The 23,676-nt window shown below is 34.5% G+C and overlaps 1 protein-coding gene across 1 annotated transcript in view; it reads left to right on the top strand.

The window, feature by feature from the left end:
* LOC117169598 overlaps positions 1-23,676 on the top strand; it is a 394,158-nt gene that overhangs the window by 178,961 nt on the left and 191,521 nt on the right. Inside the window, exon 3 of the mRNA XM_033356049.1 lies at positions 16,724-16,888. Coding sequence (XP_033211940.1) covers positions 16,724-16,888 — 165 coding nt within the window. The remainder of the gene's footprint in view (positions 1-16,723; positions 16,889-23,676) is intronic.

Raw genomic sequence — 23,676 nt, 5'->3', positions numbered from 1 at the left:
AGCTCTTCTTAATATTTTGACACCAAAATCATGTCGATACACCTTACCGACTGCGAGTAAAGCCACCCACGCTTTAACTTGACAGACTGTACGTGGTAGAGAAGGGTTTATTGTATACGTTAAGGGGTTAATCCCAAAAATTAGAGTGGGCAATTGTGAGGCGCCCAAAAATCAGAGCCTCTACTGACAATGTAAAATTCTCATAAAGATTATTTTTTGACAAACTCATATATACCGGGTAGAGAAGGGTTGATTTTAGCCGTCAAGGGTTGGAGCCCAAAAATTAGAGTGGGTATTTTCGAGGAGCCCAAAAACCTAAGACTCTACTGACACCGGAAAATTCTCAAGCATATTATTTTTTGACAAAGTCATATATACGTGGTAGAGCTTTATGTTAACAGGCAATTATGACCTTGTCCAAAAATAATCTTTTTGAATTTTGCATTATTTTTGGGCTTCAACCTTAAACGTATAAAATCAATCCTTCTCTACCACATTTATATGACTTTGTCAAAGAATAAGATTTTTGAGAATTTTCTAGTGTCAATGTAGTCTGATTTTTTAGCTCCAACCCTAAACGTCTAAAATCAACCTCTTCTACGACGTAGATATGACTTTTAAAAAAAATCTGTCAGAGAAGTTTTTAGCGTCAATCGAGTCTCTGATTTTTGAGTTTCTTTAAAATACCTACTTCGATTTTTGGGCTCCAACCCTTAAGGGCTAAAATCAACCCTTCTGTACCACGTAGCACAGTGGGCTGTATTAGGAATTTACTATTCAAAATCACCTACAGCCTACAATTCTTAACCGATTTTCAATTTTCTTCAATAGAAATAATCGGCGATAGTTGCGCAAGAGCGTGTATGGATTAGATTTTTGAATTTATATTATTTTCTGTTTTTTACATAAACAAACAAAGAGACAAAATGAGTCATTTTTCACTTATTATTTTTTATCTGTAAATAAATAATTCAATTAATTTCGTTCTTCATGAAAATATATGTCAAAGCATCTTAGCAAAATAAATAATTAGTATGTATGTATGTATTTAATTTCTCCCTTTTACGGGTTTGAGGGCCTCCGCTCTCTGTACATATATTTACAATTCCATCCTTAGGCTAACTTAACTACTATTTATATCCTACTCTTTCGCATTACGTAGGATAAACAATAGTCCATTTCGTATCCACATACTCTGCGTAAATTCTCTTCTTTATCCATCCAATATCTGCATGCTCTCACTCCTTCTCCCATTCTGAACAGTACAACCCTACTCCATTTTTCTTCCTTTTCTATTTTTTGCAGATATTCTGGTTCTGTCAACCCTTTGACCATCATATACCATCTATTGTACCTCGAAATCTATAATCTTTGTCCATCTCTCTTCTCCTTGTTTACCCAATAGCTCTAACTCTATGTCCTGCCACTCCATAACCCCTTCTCGAATATTACACACCCTTCTCATTTTTCTCCTTTCTTTCTCCCATTTCGAATTTCCCACATTACGTCTCACTTCATTGTTCTGAATTTCACCGAAACATGCTTGTGCAATTCTACTTCCCTCTCCCCTTTTTAGCTTCTCTTCAAACCTCCAGGCTCTCTTAATTTATCTAGTAACCATCTTTCTCTTCCTAACTCTTCTTTTAACATATATCTTGGGCAACTCTAGCTAAACCCCATTACCCACCTCAGAAATCGCTCATGCATGCTCTCTATTTTCCTATGTTCCTTCCATCCCCAGATCTCCACACCAAAACATAACAGTGCCCACACCAACGCATCAAACAACCAGACCCTCATTCTCCAATCGTTCTGGAACCTTCTCTTTCTTATACCCCATACTTGGCCTATTACTTTACTTGCACATTCATTTCTTTTCCTCACCTGCAGCTCGTTTCCCCCTCCTGCCTCAAACCAAAAACCTAGGTAACAGAGCTCCTCCACAATTTCCACTTTTTGTCCTTTCATCTTCCAAACGTAATTTATTTTGCTCTTTCTATTTCTGAAACACATCACCTTTGTCTTATCTACGTTCACCGTCATCTCTTTTGTTACCACATACTCTTCGAAGATTCTCATCAATACTAGAGAGTATAGTTTGCTATTACCCAAAACCGATCCTCCTTTCCCTTTCTCCTTTAGCTTCTCCTCTAAGTTTGCCAGTAGGATACTAAATAGTAACGGACTCAACGGGCACCCTTGCCTTAGACCTCGGTCTGTCCAGAAAACCTGCCCTTTTTTCCGTCCTATTTTCACCGTAATCCTGGTTTCAGTAAAAATATCCTTTATCCTCTCCACCAACTTTTCCTCTACACCCCTGCTTTAAAATCTACGAACAAAGCGACTAGTTTCCCTTTCTTCATCTCCATATTTCTGTTAAGTAAATAGTTAAGTACGTATATGTTGTCTATAGTTCTCATCCCTTTTCTGAATCCCGTCTGATTATGTGGGATGCTTTCTTTTTGTTCTACCTGACTCCCCAACCCGTTTCTTAAGATTTCTGCATATATTTTATAGCCGACTGTCATGAGAGTGATCCCTCTGTATTCCTCTACCTTCTTTCCTCCCCCTTTATTGACAAGCGGTACCAGCAGTACCATCGTCCACTCTTTCGGCCAACCTTCCCCTTTCCAGACCTTGTTTCAGATCTTCCACATCCCATCTCTAATCCCTTCTCCTCCAAACTTCATCGCTTCGTTCTCCATCCCATCTTCTCCGGTCGCCTTGTTTCTTTTTAACCTATTTATTGCCTCATCCACTTCTTCTCTTGTTATTTCGTTCCCTTCCTCCATTTCTCCTTAAACCATCCTACACTTTTCTCTTTTGATCTTATTTTGCTCTCCCCCTAATAGACCCTTAAAATAATCCATCCATTCCTTCATTCCTATTTCTTCGTTAACGCCCTTCTTTTCCCCTATATCCCTATTTATCACCTCCCACAACCTACCTTCTTTGAACGCTTTTTCTACTTCTGCTTTATATTCTTCCTTTCCCTTTTGCTTTTTTATTTCCAGCATCTTTTCATGTTCTTTTTCCCTCCTGTTATACTCCTTCTTCTTCACTTTCCTTCTTCTCCATTTGCTCGTACACTCTTTTATTCTCTCTTTACTCTCCCAGCATTCCTCGTCCCACCAGCCTCTCTTTCCCCCTACTCTTTCATCATTAGTACCCAGATCATCTTTTACCTTTTCAATGCACCCCTTCAACCTTTCAAATAACGTGTCTATTTCCTCCTCTTTTTCATACCTAACCTTCTCCTCTTCCATCTTTTGTTTAAACACTTTTAATTTATCTACCCCCCAGACTCCCATTTTCGTGTTTCTTTCGCACCCTTTTTTCTTTCTCCCTCTGCCGCGCTTACTGACGCCTCTTCTTAGTGTAACTATGACCGGAAACTGCTCGGACCCTATCTGATTCCCTACTTTCAAACTCCCTATCATATGCCGCATTCTTTCTTCAGCGAAAATGTAGTCTATTATTGTGGCTCCCTTTCCTATGAATGTGATCTCCCCTTCCTCATCTCCTTTTATATTGCCATTGAATATAAACCATCCTGTTTCTCCTATCATGTCTAGTAACTTCCTCCCCTCCCTGTCCGTCTCTCTATGTTTGGAGTTCCTTATAAATGCCTCATTTTCTTCATCCCGTAAACCTCCCCCTTGTTCGCCAGTCCATGGCTTTAAGTCCCCTCCTATTAAAACCAATTCCTCCTTCTGTTCCTCTATCCACCTCCTTATTACTCTCCAGCCTTCCTCTTCCCCTCTTCTTCTGTATAAACACATCACCGCTATTTCTACTTTCTCAATTGTAATATTTCTTATCAGTGTTCCATCTTTTTCCTCCATGTCCCCATCTTTTATCCCTTTTACTGCTAATTCTTTTCTCACCCCTGACACCATGCCGCCCATCCCTCTCCCTTTAACGTGTTCTTTTCATGCTTCTTGCATTGTCTACATATAATCTATCGGTAACAGCTTTTGTATTCCCTTCCAGTCCTTCTCATCTGTCCAGGTTTCACTTATTATAATCTCATCCCACTTTTCTAACTCCTCCCAAAATCCCTTATTCTTGTTTTTCAAACCTGACACATTCCAGGAAGCTATTTTCACGTTTCTCTCTTCCCTTCCCTCTTCTTTCCTTTTCACTTTGTTTCCCCTTTGTCGTTTGGGAACCCTCGGATTTATTTCTAGACTCTTTTTCGTCTTCCTTCCCACTACCTTTCTCAAGACTTTTTTCTGTTTTCCTTAATTCTTCTAATTCTTCATTCAAGTACCATTCCTCCCCATTTATCCATAACCTGCCTCTCCCTATCCTCACCATATGGCCCCTTTTCCTCACTACCCAAGCCCTCTGCTCTATTTGACATCTCCTTTTCCTCTCCCTCCATGTCAGATCTTCTTTAATTCTTTCGCTTCTTCCTCTCAATAATGTTTTTCCCTCCATAATTTTATTTTTCTCCTCCTCACTGCCCACTTTTACTAGAAACATTCTTTCCTTTCCTTGCTTTGTCCCTCCTGTTCTCTTGACTCCTTCTACCTTTACCTGCACTCTAATGTCTCGCAAAAGGTTTTTTATTTCCACTTCTCATGTTTCACCCTCTACTTTTAATCCCTTAACTACTATGATATTTTTCCTCTTTGTCCTTTCTTCCCTTTCTAATCTTCTTTCAATCTCACTGAGTCTTTTCTTCAATCTTTCATTCTCATTTCGGACGTTCCTTTCTTTCCCTTAAACTATTTCCTCATTTTGTGTCTTTTCCCCCATATGCTCATTCCTAATTTCTGGACTGGATACCCGTTCTTCCAACTGTTTTATTTTTCTAGATCTCTGTTCTTCAAACTCTTTCTGTCTATTCTCAATGCTCTCTAGCTTACCCCAAACCTTGTCTTTCTCCTTCCTCCAACATTTATCCCATTCTTCCCTTACCTTTTTCACCTTCTCCCTTACATTATTTCCCTGCCTATTCATATCCCTATTCATGTCATCCAATATCTTTCTTGTTTCCTTTCTAAACCCTTTTATGAGAGCTTCCAATTGTTCAAACATCCCCCAACCCTCCTATCTCTCTCTGGTGTTTTCCGTTTAACCCTAACTCTCTTGTTATCCTTGTCCCTTTCTACCTCATCGCCTACTGTCTCTCGTCTCAGAAGACCTCATAGATCGACCCACTTCCGCCATAGCTAAGCCTGCCGAATAAAGAAAAGGAATTACCTCTGACATCCTGGTATCCATACAGTTTTCGCGTCTCTTTAATTTTTGTTTATAAAGTTGAATGTCCCAATCCAATGAAGGATAATAAGGTTCAATATGAATCAGAATCCGAGACAATTCCGAGTCACTTCGGCAATAATGATTGTAACAATTCCATAACGATGGTGCCAGGCGGAGACCAAAAAAGAAAGTGAAAGTGACTAGGGATCCCGGAATCGATTCCGATTCTCAGAAAGGTGTGGAATTTTATTCTTACTTTATAACTAAGCTTTCACATTCATTTCTGATGATGTTTTAATTTTTTTCGGTACTTAAGAGTGATTATTGCAGTGAAAGCCTTTTCCGTTTTTGTATGACCTTTATTTACATACTACCGACATATTTCGACTTGGATCCCATTTTTTTAAGGCGAGTTCTTATATTTTATTCAAGGAAATCGAAAAGAACATTTTTTCCTTTTCTTTGTAATATATTTATAGTTATATTATAAATATATGTATAGTTACATATATTTAGATTACAAGCTATTGATATTGATAGAAACTTTCTGCTGTTCCCCGTTATAGGAACAGTAAAAATAAAAACTAATATTAAAGCTTTAAAATATATTTTTCTTTATTCGTTCATCGTTAAATTATTTATGCATTAAAATTGAATTAAAAATAATAACGAACTTTTTTAAAAGTAAGGTAATCGGAATATATTTTTAAAAATATATTATATTATACATATTATATTTATTTATTATAATGTTAGTTAAATGTTAATATGACTTGAAATAATTGCATTAAATTTTAAATAATGGAGGGCTTTTTTATAGTAAGGGAATCGGAATCGGAGTCGGAATCGATTCTTCGATTCTCAGAATCCACACTTTTTTTGAGAATCGAAGAATCGAGAATCGATTCTCGCCTCCGATTTCGGAACCCTAAAAGTGACAGGTGCTGTGCAACGCGCCTAGACCGTCAACTCAACGGGTTTCTCGCGTCAGCGCGCGTTCACAGAACCTGAAGCCGAAACGCACTACCAGAGAATCTCGGAATTACCGATAATTACCATCTAAGAGTTATTTCTAGAATGATTTACTAAATAAATTGTTAAATAACAGTGCAATCCACAATGACACAATTTCTGTGACATTCTCTTTGGGTTTTGATATACCTATAAAAGTACTATTAAGACCATGGTTTTATGAGCTAAATCCTAAACTGACATCGAAATAACAGTTTTACAAAATATCTATTAACTAAACTAGAAATTATTTTCGACAACCTAATCCCATGTAACCAAACAAATCAAGGAAAAGTCCTCACTAAAACCCAGATCCCAATCCGATAACCTAACCATGACCTGAAACTCCCGGAGCCTCACTTGGCAGCGCGCCACCTGGAGGGACTGTACTAGAATAAAACTATAATTTCCATTAATCTAATACTATTTTGATGACGTAACTGCTAGTACAATCCTGGCCTGAACGTGGACTATGAATTTCCATGAAACTACAGTGAAAAATATCCGAAACTCCGGTAATTCACCGTAACTCCAATTTTAGAGCGGGAAAAATCGAAAAATCTATAACTGAAACAGAAAACCGAGTTCAAAATGTAATGAACATGTTCCATTACCACAATCCATAATCCACGTGGATCCATCGTTCTAATATACAAATATAAATAGCCTATTAACTAATTTCGACCACAGAGGGGGCGCATTCGCATATTTACAAGTTCCTTAAGCTTACGGCATGCACAGAGTTACCGATTTTACATTTTATAACTTTTCTGTATTCCCTCATTGCATGGTCAAATCTCGATGTTGACGTCCAAATGATTTACCATCCGAAGATCGATGAGACCACACTTGCCAAGTTTCAGATCGTTGGTTGTAAAGCCTCTCCAGTGTCCATACATTTTAAACCAATGTGACGTAGCATGAGCAGGGTAGCGTTAGGTGGTGCAACAACTCCCTGGTATGGTATTTGCAATGTTCCCAAGATGGCGACGTACTGTGAGAGTTTTGATGGGCCCAGCGTGAGCTCTGACCATATCCGGTAACTGTAGTGGTATAGTTACTAGACTGGGTCTAGGTGGCCATACCATGGAGTGACAGTTGTAGTGGTGACGTCAGACCTCGGCGACAAGATGGAGAGAGAAAACTGTGAATTCTCAACCGAGAACGCTCCCTTAATGAGAAGTTGAGGCCCGCATTCTCGTGCTGAGATCGTAAACTAGAGGTACAAGATGGCGGAAATGTGGTTGGTGATAAGTAATTCACCCTGGTCGTTGGTAAATTCGGGAGACCCCTGGAAGTGACAGCTCATCCCTTAAGTCCGTGGCGTTGTTATCCTTCTCGAAGATTTGAAGGCGGTGGAGAAGCCATGCAAAAAACGTTCGAAAAGTATAAATAAACAGTTAACAATTTTTGATGAGTGCCCTATGGTCGAGACTTTCGTTTTTGGCCGTGTTCATGTCGTTCGCGAATCATTAAATGAATCCCCTTTTAAAAGTGACATGTAAATAAAATTTACCCTGTCACAAGATATTATTCGTTTTTGTTACTGATCGTCCTCAAAATATAGAATTGGTGATGTTTAAAGATAAAAATTGTCATTCGCTATTATTTGTTTATTTTATAAACAAATTATATGAAAAAATGCATATTTTGGACATTTATGGTCAGAAAGCCATTTTTTCTTTCTTGTCGCCTTTAAATTGTATTATTGGACATTTTTAGTAATACAGGCTTATAAATCGATAATCTTTGTTTATTTCATAAGGAAATTTTATAAACAAATGCATAGTTTGGCCATTTATAGAAAGAAAGTATCGTTCTTTCTTCCCGATCACCTTTAAAAAATATACAAATGGTATAAGGTATAAATATACAAATGGTAAAGACTTGTCATTCGATATTATTTGTTAATCTTATAAACAAATATTACAAATGAATATGAGTTTAAAGTAGACTGATGTTTTACGTAAATTTTGGTGAGGGTGTCTAAAATGTATTTCGTTTTAAAACTACTTTTTAATTTTGTAAGTAATTCAAAATTTACCGCCAATAGCTGTTAGTTCAGACTCTGCCGCTAGATGGATGTCGCTAGATACATTCGCACAAGAAATGTTTAATTTTCTTATTTTATAAGTACAACAGGCTTGCAAGAGTGAATTCATTTTTATGATCTATCTTCAACTTATTTCGGCTTCGTCATACGCAGGTTTGTGGTTATTCTTATTATTATTATATTATTAGCGACATTATTATTTTTATAATACTATTTGTTAATTCTTAGTAAATATTATTTACAAAATGGACTCTTTTAAAGTCTCTAAGAGAATAATTTTCGACTTTCTTCGCGAAAATGACATTAAAGACACTAAAAAGTTGCTAAATTATTTGCAAGCGAAATACAGTCTTGATGATGATCGCTTGGAAATAGGTGGCAGATACCGGAGCAGACACTTTTTACACATGTCTATCAGAATTGGAAGCCACCTTTCTCTATTAAAAGCAAATTTGAAATGAAATTTGAGAAGTGGCTTAATTCAGATTTATTTGAAGGCTTTTCAGAGCTGAAGAGAAGTCCTGGAAGAAGATTGGGTACGGACAGTTTTGATGAAATTTCGGCTGCAACAAAGAGACGCAGATTGATGACCATAGAGGAAACTTATTCGGCAATCGAGATTCAAGAAGCATTTCTCGGAATATTGAGAACGACTGGAAGAACAAAAACTTCTAATGCAATTGTGTCTCTTCTAATCGATACCAGTGGCGATTCAGATAATGTTTTTTATAATTCAGGTAAAGAAGTAGAATATTACTCTGCAGAAGAAGCTTTAGCTTTAATGGAAGAAGCCAAGTTATCTAAGTATCAATACAATGTCATTCAATTTCAGGCTAAAACGCGAAATGCGGATGTCTATCCTTCGTATTATGAAGTTGCTAAAGCAAAAAAGATTGTTATCCATCGCAGGCGCTGGTCTCTATAACAGAAACAGAAGCTCGCATCAACCTTCAGTCTCTAATCGATCACTCAATAATACGTCTTTTTAAAGACCCTAATTGTAAACTTCTTCCTATAGGCAAGGGGGTGAAAACTTGTAATTTAGATTTACTCACAAAATATGACTGCGATGGAGCTTCAGATCAGGAAACGTATAATCAGATGTTTGCGGACGAAGATTCGTCAGATACGACAGTGTTTACGATATCGATGGTACCATTATGCCTGAAGGTAAGTGAAAGTTCAGCAGTTGTTTGGAACAATTCTCACCTTGGGTCTCCTAGACGATGCATACCAATAGAATTTATATTCGCCAAGGAGACAAAGGAAATGGCAAAAACAGAGATTTAAGAAATCAAATGCTAAGTCAAAACATTGAAGCCAACGAAGATCACTACACCGAATGGCATCTACATAGTCAGAACTGACATCAAATTGACTATGGTAGATGGTAAGGTCTGTCTTGTACTCTCTGATACACTTTCATCGGCAAGCTGCTACATTTATGGAACTAAGCCAAGCGAAATGAACATACTTGATCTTGTGAAGCTGAAAGAAGAAATTATCACGAACTTGGAATATGGTATTTCTCTTTTACATACAAAGATGCGATTTTTTGGATGTATAATACATATAGGTTGTCGTTTAGATTTCAAAAATAGATGTGCAAGGACTGGAGGAAAAAAAGCAAAAGGACGCTAATCATACTCGAATATGCAAGGAGTTTAAATAAAGTACTGGTCTGATTATAGATCAGCCAAGGCATGGAACTGGTAACTCGAATAGTGGTAACACCGCCAGAAGATTTTTCGCGGATCCTGACCTAGCTACTGAAATAACAGGAGTGAATAAAGAATTGATTGTTAGGTTTTATCAAATTTTGCAAATGTTAACAAGTAGTAGCACGAAAGTTCCTCCCATGTTTTTTAATAAGTTCGCATTTGAAACTGCACAATTATACGTCAGTCTTTACCCGTGGTCTTTTATGCCTCCAACAGTACACAAAATGTTGCTACATGGAGCAACGGTTATGCAGCATTTTTTACTTCCAATCGCACAGTATTCAGAAGAAGCTGCAGAAGCACGTAATAAAGATTTCAAGTGGTTCAGAGAATTCAACAGACGAAAGTGCTCTCGAGTTTCGACTAATGATGATTTAATGCACAATCTTCTTGTATCATCTGATCTATTAATTGCCTCTTTAAGGCAGAAAAGGCGCAAGAATGAAGTTGAAATGGATCCTGAAATTCTTGAAATGATTGACAATTACAACTTGGAAGCTAATTGTTCTGAATCGTCACAAAACATCGCATATAATATAATTTGTTTATAAAATAGACAAATAATATCGAATGACAATTTTTTATCTTAAAACATTACTACTTCAATATTTTAAGGACTATTAGTAACAAAAGCGAATAATTCCTGTCTATAGATGGACAAACTTTGTATTTGTTTATAAAATTTATTTATAAAATAAACAAATAATGTCACATGACATGTCTGCATCACTAATAATTACTACCAATACAAACTGAAGGCGATAAGAAAGAAAAATGATTACTTTCTGCCCATGAATGACCAAACTATGTATTTGTTTATATAATTTGTTTATAAATTAAGCAAATTATAGCAGAAAACAAATTTTCATGATCAAGTATCATTTTGTCGATAAAATTAAGCAAATGCAAGTTACAAATATACTTTTTAAGTAAACAATTCATGATGTTGACATTATTGTTAATATAATTTGTTTATAACAATTCCTGATCCAGCCCACTGTGCGTAGGTATGATTTTGTCAAAAAATAATATTTTAGAGATCTTTCTAGTACCAATGGAGTCTTCCATTTTTGGGCGCCACGAAAATATACACTCTAATTTTTGGGCTCCAACCCTTGACGGCTAAATTCAACCCTTCTCTATGACGTATATATCACTTTGTAAAAAAAAAATTTTTTGAGAATTTTCCAGTGTCAGTAGAGTCTCTGATTTTTAGGCTCCTCGCAAATACACACTCTGCTTTTTGGGCTTCAACCCTTAACCTATAAAATCAACCCTTCTCCACCACGTATATATGACTTTGTCAACAAATAATATTTTTGAGAATTTTCCAGTGTCAATAGAGTCTGATTTTTGGGCTCCTCGCAAAAACCCACTCTGATATTCTAGCTTCAACCCCTAACGTATAAAATCAACCCTTCTCCACCACATATATATGACTTGTCAAAAAATAATATTTTTGAGAACGTTGTCGATCCACTGGATTATTCGATTTTTAGGCTCCTTGAAAATACCCACTCCGATTTTTAGGCTCCAACCCTTAACGTCTAAAATCAACCCCTCTCTACCACGTATATATGTATTTGTCAAGAAATAATATTTTTTAGAATTTTCTAGCTTAAACGGAGTCTATGATTTTTGGACTCCTCGAAACTACCCACTTCGATTTTTGGACATCAACCATTAATAACTAAAATCAACCCCTCTGTACCAGGTATATTCGACTTTGTTAAAAAACAATCTTTTAGAGAATTGTCTTGAGTCAATTGAGTCTCTGATTTTAAGGCTCGTCGTGTTTGATTACGTGTTTGATTTTTTTCTTTCAATTTTTATATAGCGGAGGTGCTGGCTTGATGCACGCTAGCCTTAAGGGCGTGAGATACTTCGTCGTTTGGTCAATCGGGTACAGTTCTGCCGGCTTTTTTCCACAAAATTTCAAATTTTAAAAACTAAATTCGGAGATGCTATAAAATATCATAACGTTTTGATTGCCTAAAAAGTATAAACAAGGTTAGTTGTAACAAATATATCCTCGAAATATACACACACACACATTAAATTGAGCAAAATCAAATTTGTTTAATTAACCCACAAAAAAAGTGTGCGGGGACGCCAGTTAGCATGTTCACCATCATTTCTAACATTCTTAAGACAAAATGTTTATTATTCTAGGAAAAAAGCCGGCAGAACCTAAAACTGGTAAAATAGATAATTTTCTAAGTATCACATGCCCTTAGAAGAGTACCTCACGACGAAAAGCTCGCCCCGTAGAGCGCTAGCGAAAACTAACACCACTTGCAAAGCACTAGTGAAGCGTAACACCACTCGCAAAAACTTGACGAAAAGTAGCACCACAAGTCAAGCAATGATGAAAAGTAGCATGACTCGCTGTTGCTTATGAAATTAATTAATTCAAATTCATGTGATAAAGTATTGTCAAAATCTTTTATCAATACCAATAATTTGAAATAACAGTCTGTAAGCTATTTGAAAACTTTGTCAATTTGACGAGTATTTTATTTGAATAACAAAACATTAAAAGGTATTATTCGAACGTTTTGTTGCAGCAAAATTAAATTTTATGTTAAGTTTAGTCTCTGACATATCTTAAAGACATATTTTTTCCCTACAAAATTTAGCTTACATTAATTTACAGATAAACAACTAATAAATCATTTTTAAAGATTTTAGATATCATTATAGAAGTACGTTTTGAACACTCAGGAATCGATTTATGATGGTCTTAAAACAAAGATGTTGTGTTTTTGTTGGTGTGTGTGTGTGTCGTAAAAGTTACAGTATGATAGACTCGATGTATTTTAAAGTTATAGGGCTTATTTTTTTCGTCTTCTGGTGTCAAAGAAATTTCTATGATTACCTATTTCTATGATAACCACCTTATCGCACAGAATGTCGAAATGCACTATTCAGATGATGCGTTAGGAGTGGCTTGCCTTCACGTGGTTCTTATTCAAGTGAAAGCTTCGATTTTCTCGTTCTATTTAAAAAGGTATTTCGGAGTAACTTCAACTCAAAATAATAATTTTTATACAACTTACAGTGTACGCATACAAAAATTTTTCTTTTGGCACTCGTTCTTGCAAGGAGTGAATATCTGATATGTAAATTCATGATAAAAATTCACCTTTTTCATTTTAATACAAAATAATACATTCTGTCCGGCGGCAAGAGGTGGGTTTCTACCTCGCCTCAGATCGGAATGTCAGAAAAGGTACCAAAATACTTGACTAACCCTTTTAAAACTTTTAAAACCATCAAAAATGTTCTTATACTCATTTCACCCCTTGTAAGTTATGCTAAGTTTCGTCAGCGCTGTTTAAGTAATGCTACTCTTCGTCTGCGATGTATTAGTTGTGCTCGGCTTCGTCATCGCTCGCCGAGTGGTGTTACTTTTCATTAGTTTTAAGCGAGTTGTGCTACGCTTGATCATCGCTCGCTAAGTCGTGTTACTTTTCGTCCGCGTTAGCGAGTTGTGCTCCGCTTCGTTACCGCTCGGCGAGTTGAGCTTCTTTTCGTCAGGCATCGGCGAGTACTGCTATTTTTCGCTAGGCTTTATGAACGATGCTAGTTTTCGTTAGCCGGCTTGAGTCGTGTTAGACTTCGTAAATATTGTTGAACGGTGCTAGTCTGTTTACGGACGAAAATAAAACTTTAAAATCGACTCATGCATTAAAAAGAATCACGCAAAACATCAAAATCGCCAATTTCTTTAATTTCTTTTAAATGAGGATCAAGATATAAACAGAAGACCACCGAAGTTTTCCGAAGCTTTCAGATCAGCAATCATCGTGCTGCAGAAAACCTGAGAAAACCGAAGTTCGAATCGTGCGTTTTCGGCTTACACACGAACTTCCAGTGGCAATCATGCACCTTCTGTTTTGCAGATTCAAAACGGTAGGAATGGTGGGGGTAAACTTTAGGCTCGATCTGGCAGCTCTGGCTATCGCCTTCATTTGAATCTTGCTGCTCTGAGCTGGTAGTTCGGAAGAAAATCCTCCAGAGCGCTATGTGCCGCGCCGTCTCTATTACAACAGGACTGACGCGTCGAGTGTTTAAGGAAGTATTCGATGCGCAGCAAAACATGCTTGAAGCCTAGTTTATCGTGACGAACAAGGCGGATGCTTCAGGGCGAGGCTTTTCCATTGCTACGGTCGAAGCTGACTCTTGATTTTTTATTAATATTCCACACATTTTGGCGAATTTTTTTCAAAATTTTAATATTCCTCATATAATTTTCGTGCAAATTTATCCCTTTTGATTAATATTGCAAAAAATTTACGAACATTTCCCGAAATAATGAGTATCAATATTCACAAAGTTTAAGGCAATATTTCACAAATTTTTGGGAATTTTCTTTGTGAAAAGTTCGACGAAAGTTAACGAAATTTGAGATGTTGTTCCACAATATTATAGGGAATTTTCCCTATCCAGTCCTGGGGGAATTCAATACTTTTGCGTTAATTTTTCACAAGAATGTTTGTGGAATTTCCCCTACTAAACTTCTGGGAAAGTCCCCAAAATTAGAGATGGGACCTTACCCGTATGACGGGTAAATTTACCAGTTTTACCGGTCATACCAGTAATGACGGGTCAAGCTAGTAAATCTGATCAAACTAATATTTTAAACAAATTATAATTTTGAATGGTAATCCATGGTTAAAATTAAGTTTCATGTCCAGTAGGTATAATTAAAAAGTATTTGTCTTAAAAATGAACAATTTCACCAATCAATTGAAAATACGAAATCATAACCTCAAAACTGAGGCTGATGTGGCGGTGATGTTTAAATTATACTTTAAGTTTCAATGAAGAATATATTAATACCTCGTCTCACATGTAATGAGCTATCAATAATATTCGACACGTAAATCTACATTTACACATTTCATTTTTTCAAGCACTGTAAATTATTTCTGTTTATTCAATTCACTCAATAATGTGGGGTTTTATAGTTTTTTTAATGTATATACAGGAGAAAAGAAACTTCCATTCTCAAACAAAAGTTTTAAGCAATAAACGTTTTTTATGAAATTACACTACAATGATGCAATTTTATTTTTCATGATATTTCGGAAATAATAAAAGTTGGAAGGCTTTCAAGTAGCATTCCTTTAGAATTGTAACAACTTTATATCAGTATGATACTTATTATATGTAATTTGTTCCCTTCATGATAGAAAGCTAATATATAGAAAAAGTTCTAAGATATTTTCTTCATATAGTAAACTAATAGGCCTTTATGAAATGTTCTGGTTAGTCATTGTTTGGAGAAGTAAATTAATTTTAAAAAACATTTCATTATTTAAACAATAAATTTTTGTTTAATTTCAGAAGACCACTTTGTAATAATAATTAAATAATAATAATAATAGATTTAATGCTTTCACGATGATTCGTTCTGATAAAAAGAGATATTTCGGGTTCCAATCGTGTCAATAATTATTAATTAATAATAATTAATAATTTCACTTTTTTCTTACGTTGGTATTCTATGCTACTTTCTGTTGAATAATTACATAATTTGGGTACATTTCTTCTAATTCTTAACAAATTCTTATTTGTTTAAACAATTTTATTTGATAAAGCAGTTTTCTTTCGAAAACTTTTGAGAAATACGTAATATAGAATGGAACACATACAATTATTTTCCTGACTGTATAGTCAATAGTGTATAGAAAGAATATATCAACTATTTTTCAATTTTTCAAACAAACTGAATTTCTTCAAACAATTATTTTTTCCCCATAAAATATTTTAAAAATCATATTTTATTAATTAAACATAATATTGAATGATTTCGAAGAGTGCTAATTCTGTGAAAAGCTTTATGTAATTTTTTACACAATTAATTATTGTTTTTTTTCATATTTCCTTCAAATTGAGTATAGATGGTTAACGAATAAAAATGGTTTTTTTCAATAAAATACCCGTTTTACAGCATTTAACGCTCGAAATAATTGAATATTTTGTTTATTTCGGGAAATGTAATAGTAAAAATATTTTTAGAAAGGACGTGTTTAAACAATTAAAAACGGTTAACCTGTTCTTTCAATACATTGTTTAGAAAGTTATGGGAAATATTCAAAAAGTCCATTAGTAATTATTTTTATGAAATATGATGACAGAAATTTCTACTGCTTCCTTTAAATTCTTTAATTTTTTTAGATTTCTTCATACACGTCCGTTAAATATTGCGAAGTCGATTAAAAGGAATACGTTTTGTTCTTCTATTCATTATACTTTCAATAGAAAACTTTTGTTCTGACAATTGTTCATTTACGCGTTAAACTCTTTATAACTTAGCCATTCGTGTTTTCAAAATCCCGTCACGTAAGGCTTGAGATTTATTGGTTATGTTGCATATCGAACATGTATTTCATTATTATCTGCAGTCTTTTTTTTCTTAGCTTACAATGATTTATGTATTCTAATTAGGATTTTGTGCAAAAATGATAAAAAAATGTATTTAATTACTCTTAATTAGTTATTTCTTTATATTTTTGGTTTTACCGCATTCACCCTTTTACAACACATGACCAGTAAATGGCGGGTAAAGGACGATCAGAATTTTGTCAGTACCATCACTACCCAAAATGTGTCAACAGAATTGTGGGGAAAATTCCTTAAGAAAAATTTTAAACCATATTGCATAAGAACGTAAATCATACATTTTTACAGAAATAAATATCTATTTACACGATTTCAGTGGCTGTCTGGGTGGCTGGTCTGGCCGCAGTTGGAGCCTCGATTCTGTTATCAATCATAACTGGTTTAGCACTGCTTCAATTGGCTATGGCTTCATCAGCAAAACGAATGCTTGTGACGTATAGCACAGTCATTATAGGAAAAGTAGCACTTTCAACTTTAGCAAGTATGTATAATTCCACACTACAAGTATGTAGCCAAAAATTTTATATTTAGCGACTTGCACGTATTTCTTGCTTTAATCGAGTCATCCATTTCCTTGGTAGTTGATAAGGTTGGAGATTTTCTATTACGAAAATTTTGTGAACTCGAATTAGCAACCACGAAAACTGAAAAAGTGGTATGTGGAAGGAGTCTAGAAGTGACGAGTAGCGGGATAATGTTTACTATCGGGAGCGATTTCAGAAGTAATATTCACGCAAACCTTGCATATTTTTCTAAACTAGGAATTAAGCGTTACGCTTATCGGCAGGTGGGTTAATTGCAAAGAATAGATTTCTATCTTCTCTTAGAAGTGAAGAGACATGTGCATTTAACATTTATAACGAAATATTTGTTATAGTGGCGTATTTTTGTACACCTTTTATAAAAAACCTGGCTATTGCTACACGACCTATGAGATTTCTTTGATAAGAGAAGTAACTAGATGAAAGGTTTATTCGTAAAGCTGAGGATTCGACCGCCTAATCGCAAAATTTATAATAGTATCATAAATATTATTCAATCTTCACTCCTTGTAATAATGCGTAGTTCGTGAGTTTACTACAAAATTTCTTCTCTATATGTATGGTTTCGACCATTTTTACTCGACTGTATATATTTTTAGAATCTCGATAAAAAATTGTGAGTAACTTATATTTTAACTAGAAATTTTATAAATTAATTGTGGTATAAATTCTATTTATTTTTTATAATGTTACTTGAGTATGAGTGTACTCTTATTACGATTTGACCTTAAACCTTGAAGTGTTTCTTTTCGTCCATTTATTCTTATGCGAACTGTGTCCATTTTCTAATTAATATATTACGTTATGCCAAGCCGCAAAGAATTCCGGTCGTGTGCATGGAAAGTTGAATTCGTTGAAAAGTTGATTTGTTGAATTCGTTGAAAACTTTAAATAGAAGTATTAAACTAAACAAAATCAGTGTTTTCTCCTGAGCTTATAATCTTTAAAAATCCAAAGCATTCTTATTGTAGTATGGAGCAGCTGATATAGTGAAAGCTGTAAATAAGGTCAGTGCAGTTAAATAGAAATTCAGAAAAATTAATACACCTTAAAGATAAAACTTAAACAAAAAGAAAAAAATACATACACTACAAGAAAGGGAATGCACTTAAAGCCCTATCGACAGAGACTTAAACTTTAGATTAAGACCTATCCTCAAGGTAGTTAAGTAATAATTTTGATCTGCTGAATTATGCCAAGTATGTCAAGATTTCTTATTTTCGTGGACTGTTTGTATGAAATGACTTACATCACGAGTATTTGTTGAAATGAATAGAAAGTGCTGCTCATTGTTTCTACAAAATGGCTTTATTTTACCTCATCTGACTGTATTTTATGTGCACTTGTACGTGATTTTGTCCAAAACTATAAGTGTCAATCGTCTTGCCACTGATACTTTACTTCAAAATGAATATGAAAGTGTAAAGGCAAAAACTGCATTTTTTACAAGCAGTTTGAGCTTGGTAGAAAAAATTAGTAGCATTTTCTATTTATTTTAACAAATACACATACCATATTTTTTGACGGAGAAAAGAAGATGCGCAATTGAATTTTATATTGCAATATATGTTTATAAAATTAAATTTTGAAACCTTTTTGTACAAGCTCCCGCAGGTTCACCGAAACGGAGCGCTATACTTATATAACCAGTTATTATAGGCAGTCCTTAAGTTGCAAAAACATGCAGAGTTTGTGTACAACGGGAATAAATCTGTTATTTTTTGGAGGAAATGGGTACTATCTGCCTTTCTATACAGAGAGCTTGTATATTGTTATCTAATGTACAAAGTACTACTTTAGGAGAAAGGTGCTGAAGATGGTACCTTTTGGGTATTCACCCACTTATTTGGGTGGTAGCCCCTAGCTTTTGTATGCGGTTTCTTCCCGCCTTAACGAATCACTGTCGGTCATAGTGGGCATTTTATTACCTGCAGACTTGAGTCATAAGGGATGGCAGTTTTTCCATTTTTTGCTAAGGTCGTCCAATAGGAAAATCCAAGTTCGAAAACTGGTTTACCTGCTCCATGCTTCGCTGAATTGTAGAACACATTATAGACTACACGCCCATAGTAAAAAATGAGGTTGTAAAATGACCCAGCAAGACTTATGTTTAGACGGATGCTCCTATATAAAAAAGTAACTTTCAGCACCATGCCGTCAGTTTTTAGCGGTACAAGTGAGCACAGGCGAAAATTGCATTTTACACATGTGAGTAGTGAATTACGGCAATTTAGTTTCGTACGGCTTCCTTTCTAGTGATAGACTCTTTGAAAAAAATGACAAAAAACCTAGTGCCATACAAAAGTAGTGGTACAGGACGTTAAGAACATTTTTTAATTATCCCACAATTTTTGAAACAATACGGGTAATTTATTACTGTCCGGCATTTGTGTAGTTCGCTTTGTATACGAGTACTTTTGCAGTTTCGTTATCTAGTAACGCCGTACCTATTTGCAAGTACAGGGGTGAAAAACCAAGGGTTGTAACTCTTACTGCTAATTAGTACAGGGGTTGGTAATTTCAAGCAACAAAAAATTAAGTGAATTTGAAAGTATTTTATAATTAGATGATATTTTTCGACATGCCGTAAATTTTTTATGGAACATATGGGTCTCTAGGGTAAATAACTTTCCGTCCGAAAAAACTGAACTTCGGGTGAAATTGTTTTGTACATCATTGAGATAGTTTATCTATACTTTAAACGATCATCAATAAATAGTAAATGCCGTACATCTAAGAAAGTTAACATTGATATGAGAGTATTTTAAATGAAAAAATAAAAGTTTAATTTTATATACTTTGCTTTGCAAAACTATTCACCTTAAAAATAATTTAATTAATGAGAAATACTAATGCAAACAATATTTTGTTCATTCGAACACTTTTATATTTTCAAATTCAATTTACCTTTAGCTGTGTGTTACGGAAGAGGCCGTAACGCACATGCCTACGGCACTGCCAGGATCGCGCAGCACTGAAATATTTTATATTGTTTACTAGGTATGATAACGTAAACGACGCTCCAAAATGCGTTGGCTTCTTTTTTGAGTTCATTAAACATGTCGGACCTCGAGAAAAGTAGTGCTTCTACTCAAAATGTGGAAAAAAATAGAGAAAAACTTTGTTTTATTCGTGGCTTAGCTGGTGATCCTATTAACAATAAAATAAAATCTTTAACACGTGCAGTCTTGACTAGTTGCATTAAAGCAGTCGATCTTAGAAAAAAGCTAAAAACTGAACGTTCCAGGAAGTCTGTTGATTTAACAACAATTCAATTGCCCAAGGATTTCGAAGAAAAAGGGTATCATCCGCAATGTTACAAGCAATTGACAAATTTATCTGGCAAAAGGAAAAAAGAAGTACTCTCTCTTGTTAAAACAATTTTGGCAAAAAAAAATTTCAAAGTTTCTACAAATTTTCAAAAAAGCATTTTCATAGTGTAAATTAAAGTCGACGTTTAGATTGAGATTGCAAAAGAAAGACATCTTTTTTCTTTTTCTTCCTTGCCACGTGGCAACAGTGCAACGTGGCAACGGCGCCACGTGACAAGAATTAGTATTTATACATGAAATTAAAGTTTTGTTGACGTAATTTAAAATTATGTATCATTTAAATTTATTTAAAAACAATAATTCTTAACAATTTCAATAAAAGTTAGAAAACATTATGTATCATATATTTTTAGATATATTCATCTTTTATAGAATGCGGATAAAATTATGTTATCGTCACTGTATCATAAGATATTATTATTTAATATGATTGATTGTACTTTTTACTTATAATGATAACGATATTCATTCGTTGAGTATATTATACATTATGTTCCATCTGAAATAAACGGAATTGTTATTTTTATCAGCTGTAAAAAATGGTCTACATTAAAATGTAGGGCATCTTTTTTCATATTGACTTACCTTTTTTACGTATAAAATAGAAATAATATTTGAAAATATTCCTTCTCTTCTTAATCTAGGAGCATTTAACTGATCTTAAAAAATATATAATTTAATATATATTTTTTATTAATATTTTTATTTGGTACCATTTATTATAGACGGCTATAAGGTACAACAATAATATTCACTAACATAATGTCAAAAAATAAGTTGCCGTAGATGAACTAAAGATCTTACAGCCAAAATAATTAAAAACACCCTCATAATTCCGGTAATTATTTATTTATACTTACATTAACCATATTTTCTAGACGGCACAATGATCATATATACTTTCAAGTATTACATAATATTTAAAAAAAGGGCGTACATTTTGCAATGATCTTATACTATGGGGGTCCCAGGAAAGGGTAGTTTATTCAGTTTCTCACCACTGTACTTGCAAATACGTACGGCATTGCTGAATAACGGAACTGCATGAGTATACAAAGCGAATTACACAAATGCCGTACAGTAATAAATTACCCGTATTGCTTCAAAAATTGTGGGATAATTAAAAAATGTTCTTAACGTCCTGTACCACTACTTTTGTATGGCACTAGGTTTTTTGTCATTTTTTAAGGGTCTATCACTAAAAAGAAAGCCGTACAAAACTAAATTGCCGTAATTCACTACTCACACGTGTAAAATGCAACTTTCGCCTGTGCTCACTTGTATCGCTAAAAACTGACGGCATAGTGATAAAAGTTACTTTTTTATATAGGAGCATCCGTCTAAACATAAATCTTGCTGCGTCATTTGACCATCTCATTTTTTACTACGGGCTTGTAGTCTATTACTGCAACAATGCTATGGAGGAAAATTTATTTCTTTTAATTTTTACATAAACAGTAGAATTTTTGCGAAAACAGCGGCCTTCGTCGAGAGTTTTATATTCTTCAGAGTATTTAAACAAAAAATCAGAAAAAATGGCTTCACCTTTTGGCCTGAATCTTACTTTTACGATTTCCACTCGATTTCGAGAGCCCTTAAGAAGTACGTGCAAATTTCTCTGTTAAATTGAGACGTTTCAGCTATTATATTACCGGATATCTGAGATGTAATTAGGTAATGTGAGCAAAGAAATTTGCAAGCTAATGGTACTATAATAAATATTAAGCCTAACAACAATACATTAAACAGTGAAATTAAGAGCAATGATAAAGTTCATTTTAAAATGAAAAATTCTATTATTCAGATGTTGGGATTTACATTGCGTATTCTCAAAACCATTATGACTCATACATCTAATCTGCTTGTTGCCATTCTTATGGTTAGTGTTCTTAGAATTGGTTGTAATATCACAACTATAGCATGTATTAACAACTGTAAAGTTTACAAAATTCATGAATGCTTCCACTGCGTTTCACTAATATATAATTTCGTTGGAAGTACCAGCACACGTCATTTAGCTTCCAATCGCTATCAATAGAATACATCACATTCAGCTTCGCTAATTTCTATCAATACGTATAGTTTGTAAATTTTCGAGAAGTGACTATACTTTGATTACGCGCAAAGTCATCGTAATGTGTATTGTTTATAATCAGACGCTAGGTGAAGTTCCTATATATGCAAGAAACGATGTCAGAAACCAATCTGTCTTCAATCAGTTCGCAAGAGACTAACATCTTTTAAAGTGCTCTTCCCAAAGTAACAAGCACTTAAAGTTAAACAAGAAAAAAGATCAGAAGAAAAGATGGCCAGAGTAAATCTATAGCACACTATGAAGTTCATTTTCATCAAAATAATGTTTCTTTATTATTTAGCAATAGTGCTGACATATGAATTGCAATTTAAACTCAACATTTATGAATAATTCTTCCAAGCAAAAGTTTATTGCATAAATGTAGAAAAATGCTTAATGCTGATGGAACTTGTGAAGCTAAATTTATCTTTTCGAAACTTTACTCCTCACGTTCCGTATTTTCAAACTTCAAAATACTCTAACCTCTACTAGGGGTTGAGGTCCGGTCGCACATGCACCCGCTGGACCCTCAAATCCACTCAACGAAATTACAACGCAACGTGGACGAGAATTTTGCCCGTTACATGCTCAGCCGTTCTTAGAGTAACGATTGAGGGGATGAACTAGCGTTGCAGGTAAATGTTTATGCCACTAATCGAGAGGAAGGACGCAATAAGGGGTCATTAAAATGTTCTCATGCAAAAGCGAAGTCCCCTAGAGGCTTTTAAAAAATTCTGAATTTTAATTATTAAAGGATATATTTGAATGTAGCGTTTCATTGCACATATTTTTCTCCGGACAAAAAGTTTGATTTTTTTCAAATTAAGGCAAATAAAATGACTTTTAAAAACAAATTGTTTTCATTCTGTTTTTCACTTTAACTCCTGTTCTGTTCGACAGTATTTGGAATTTTGTACATAAAAATTTCAGGGAATGTGATTTAGGGTATCTTTTAAAAGATAGATTTACGGTAACTGAAAAACGTATTTTTAAAAACATGTTATTAACCTTTTTCTGATGCTTGAAGTTAATCGGAATTTAGTCACCTCCAGTGTTTTGTTTATCGAAGTAATTTTGACAAAGCAAAGACTTCTCGCGACAGAAATTCGGAAAAGACTGTTAATGTTCTTTAAAAACTTTTAGATCGAAATATTTAATAGCTTAGGAATAGTTGTAATTTTAGTTACTGCCAGCGCTGCATTGTCCCCACAAGGTTAGCATTACCAGGTGTATACATATGAAACCGGTATTTTTTTCAAGAAAAAAACACATTTATTTCAAGAGAATGATAACAAATATTTTATTCAAAGTATGCGCCCTC

Source organism: Belonocnema kinseyi, chromosome 3 (assembly GCF_010883055.1).
Source record: "Belonocnema kinseyi isolate 2016_QV_RU_SX_M_011 chromosome 3, B_treatae_v1, whole genome shotgun sequence".
NCBI classification, from domain to species: Eukaryota; Metazoa; Arthropoda; class Insecta; order Hymenoptera; family Cynipidae; genus Belonocnema; species Belonocnema kinseyi.
The sequence above is the reverse complement of the archived record's forward strand: the minus strand, read 5'-3'. Positions and strand labels throughout refer to the sequence as shown.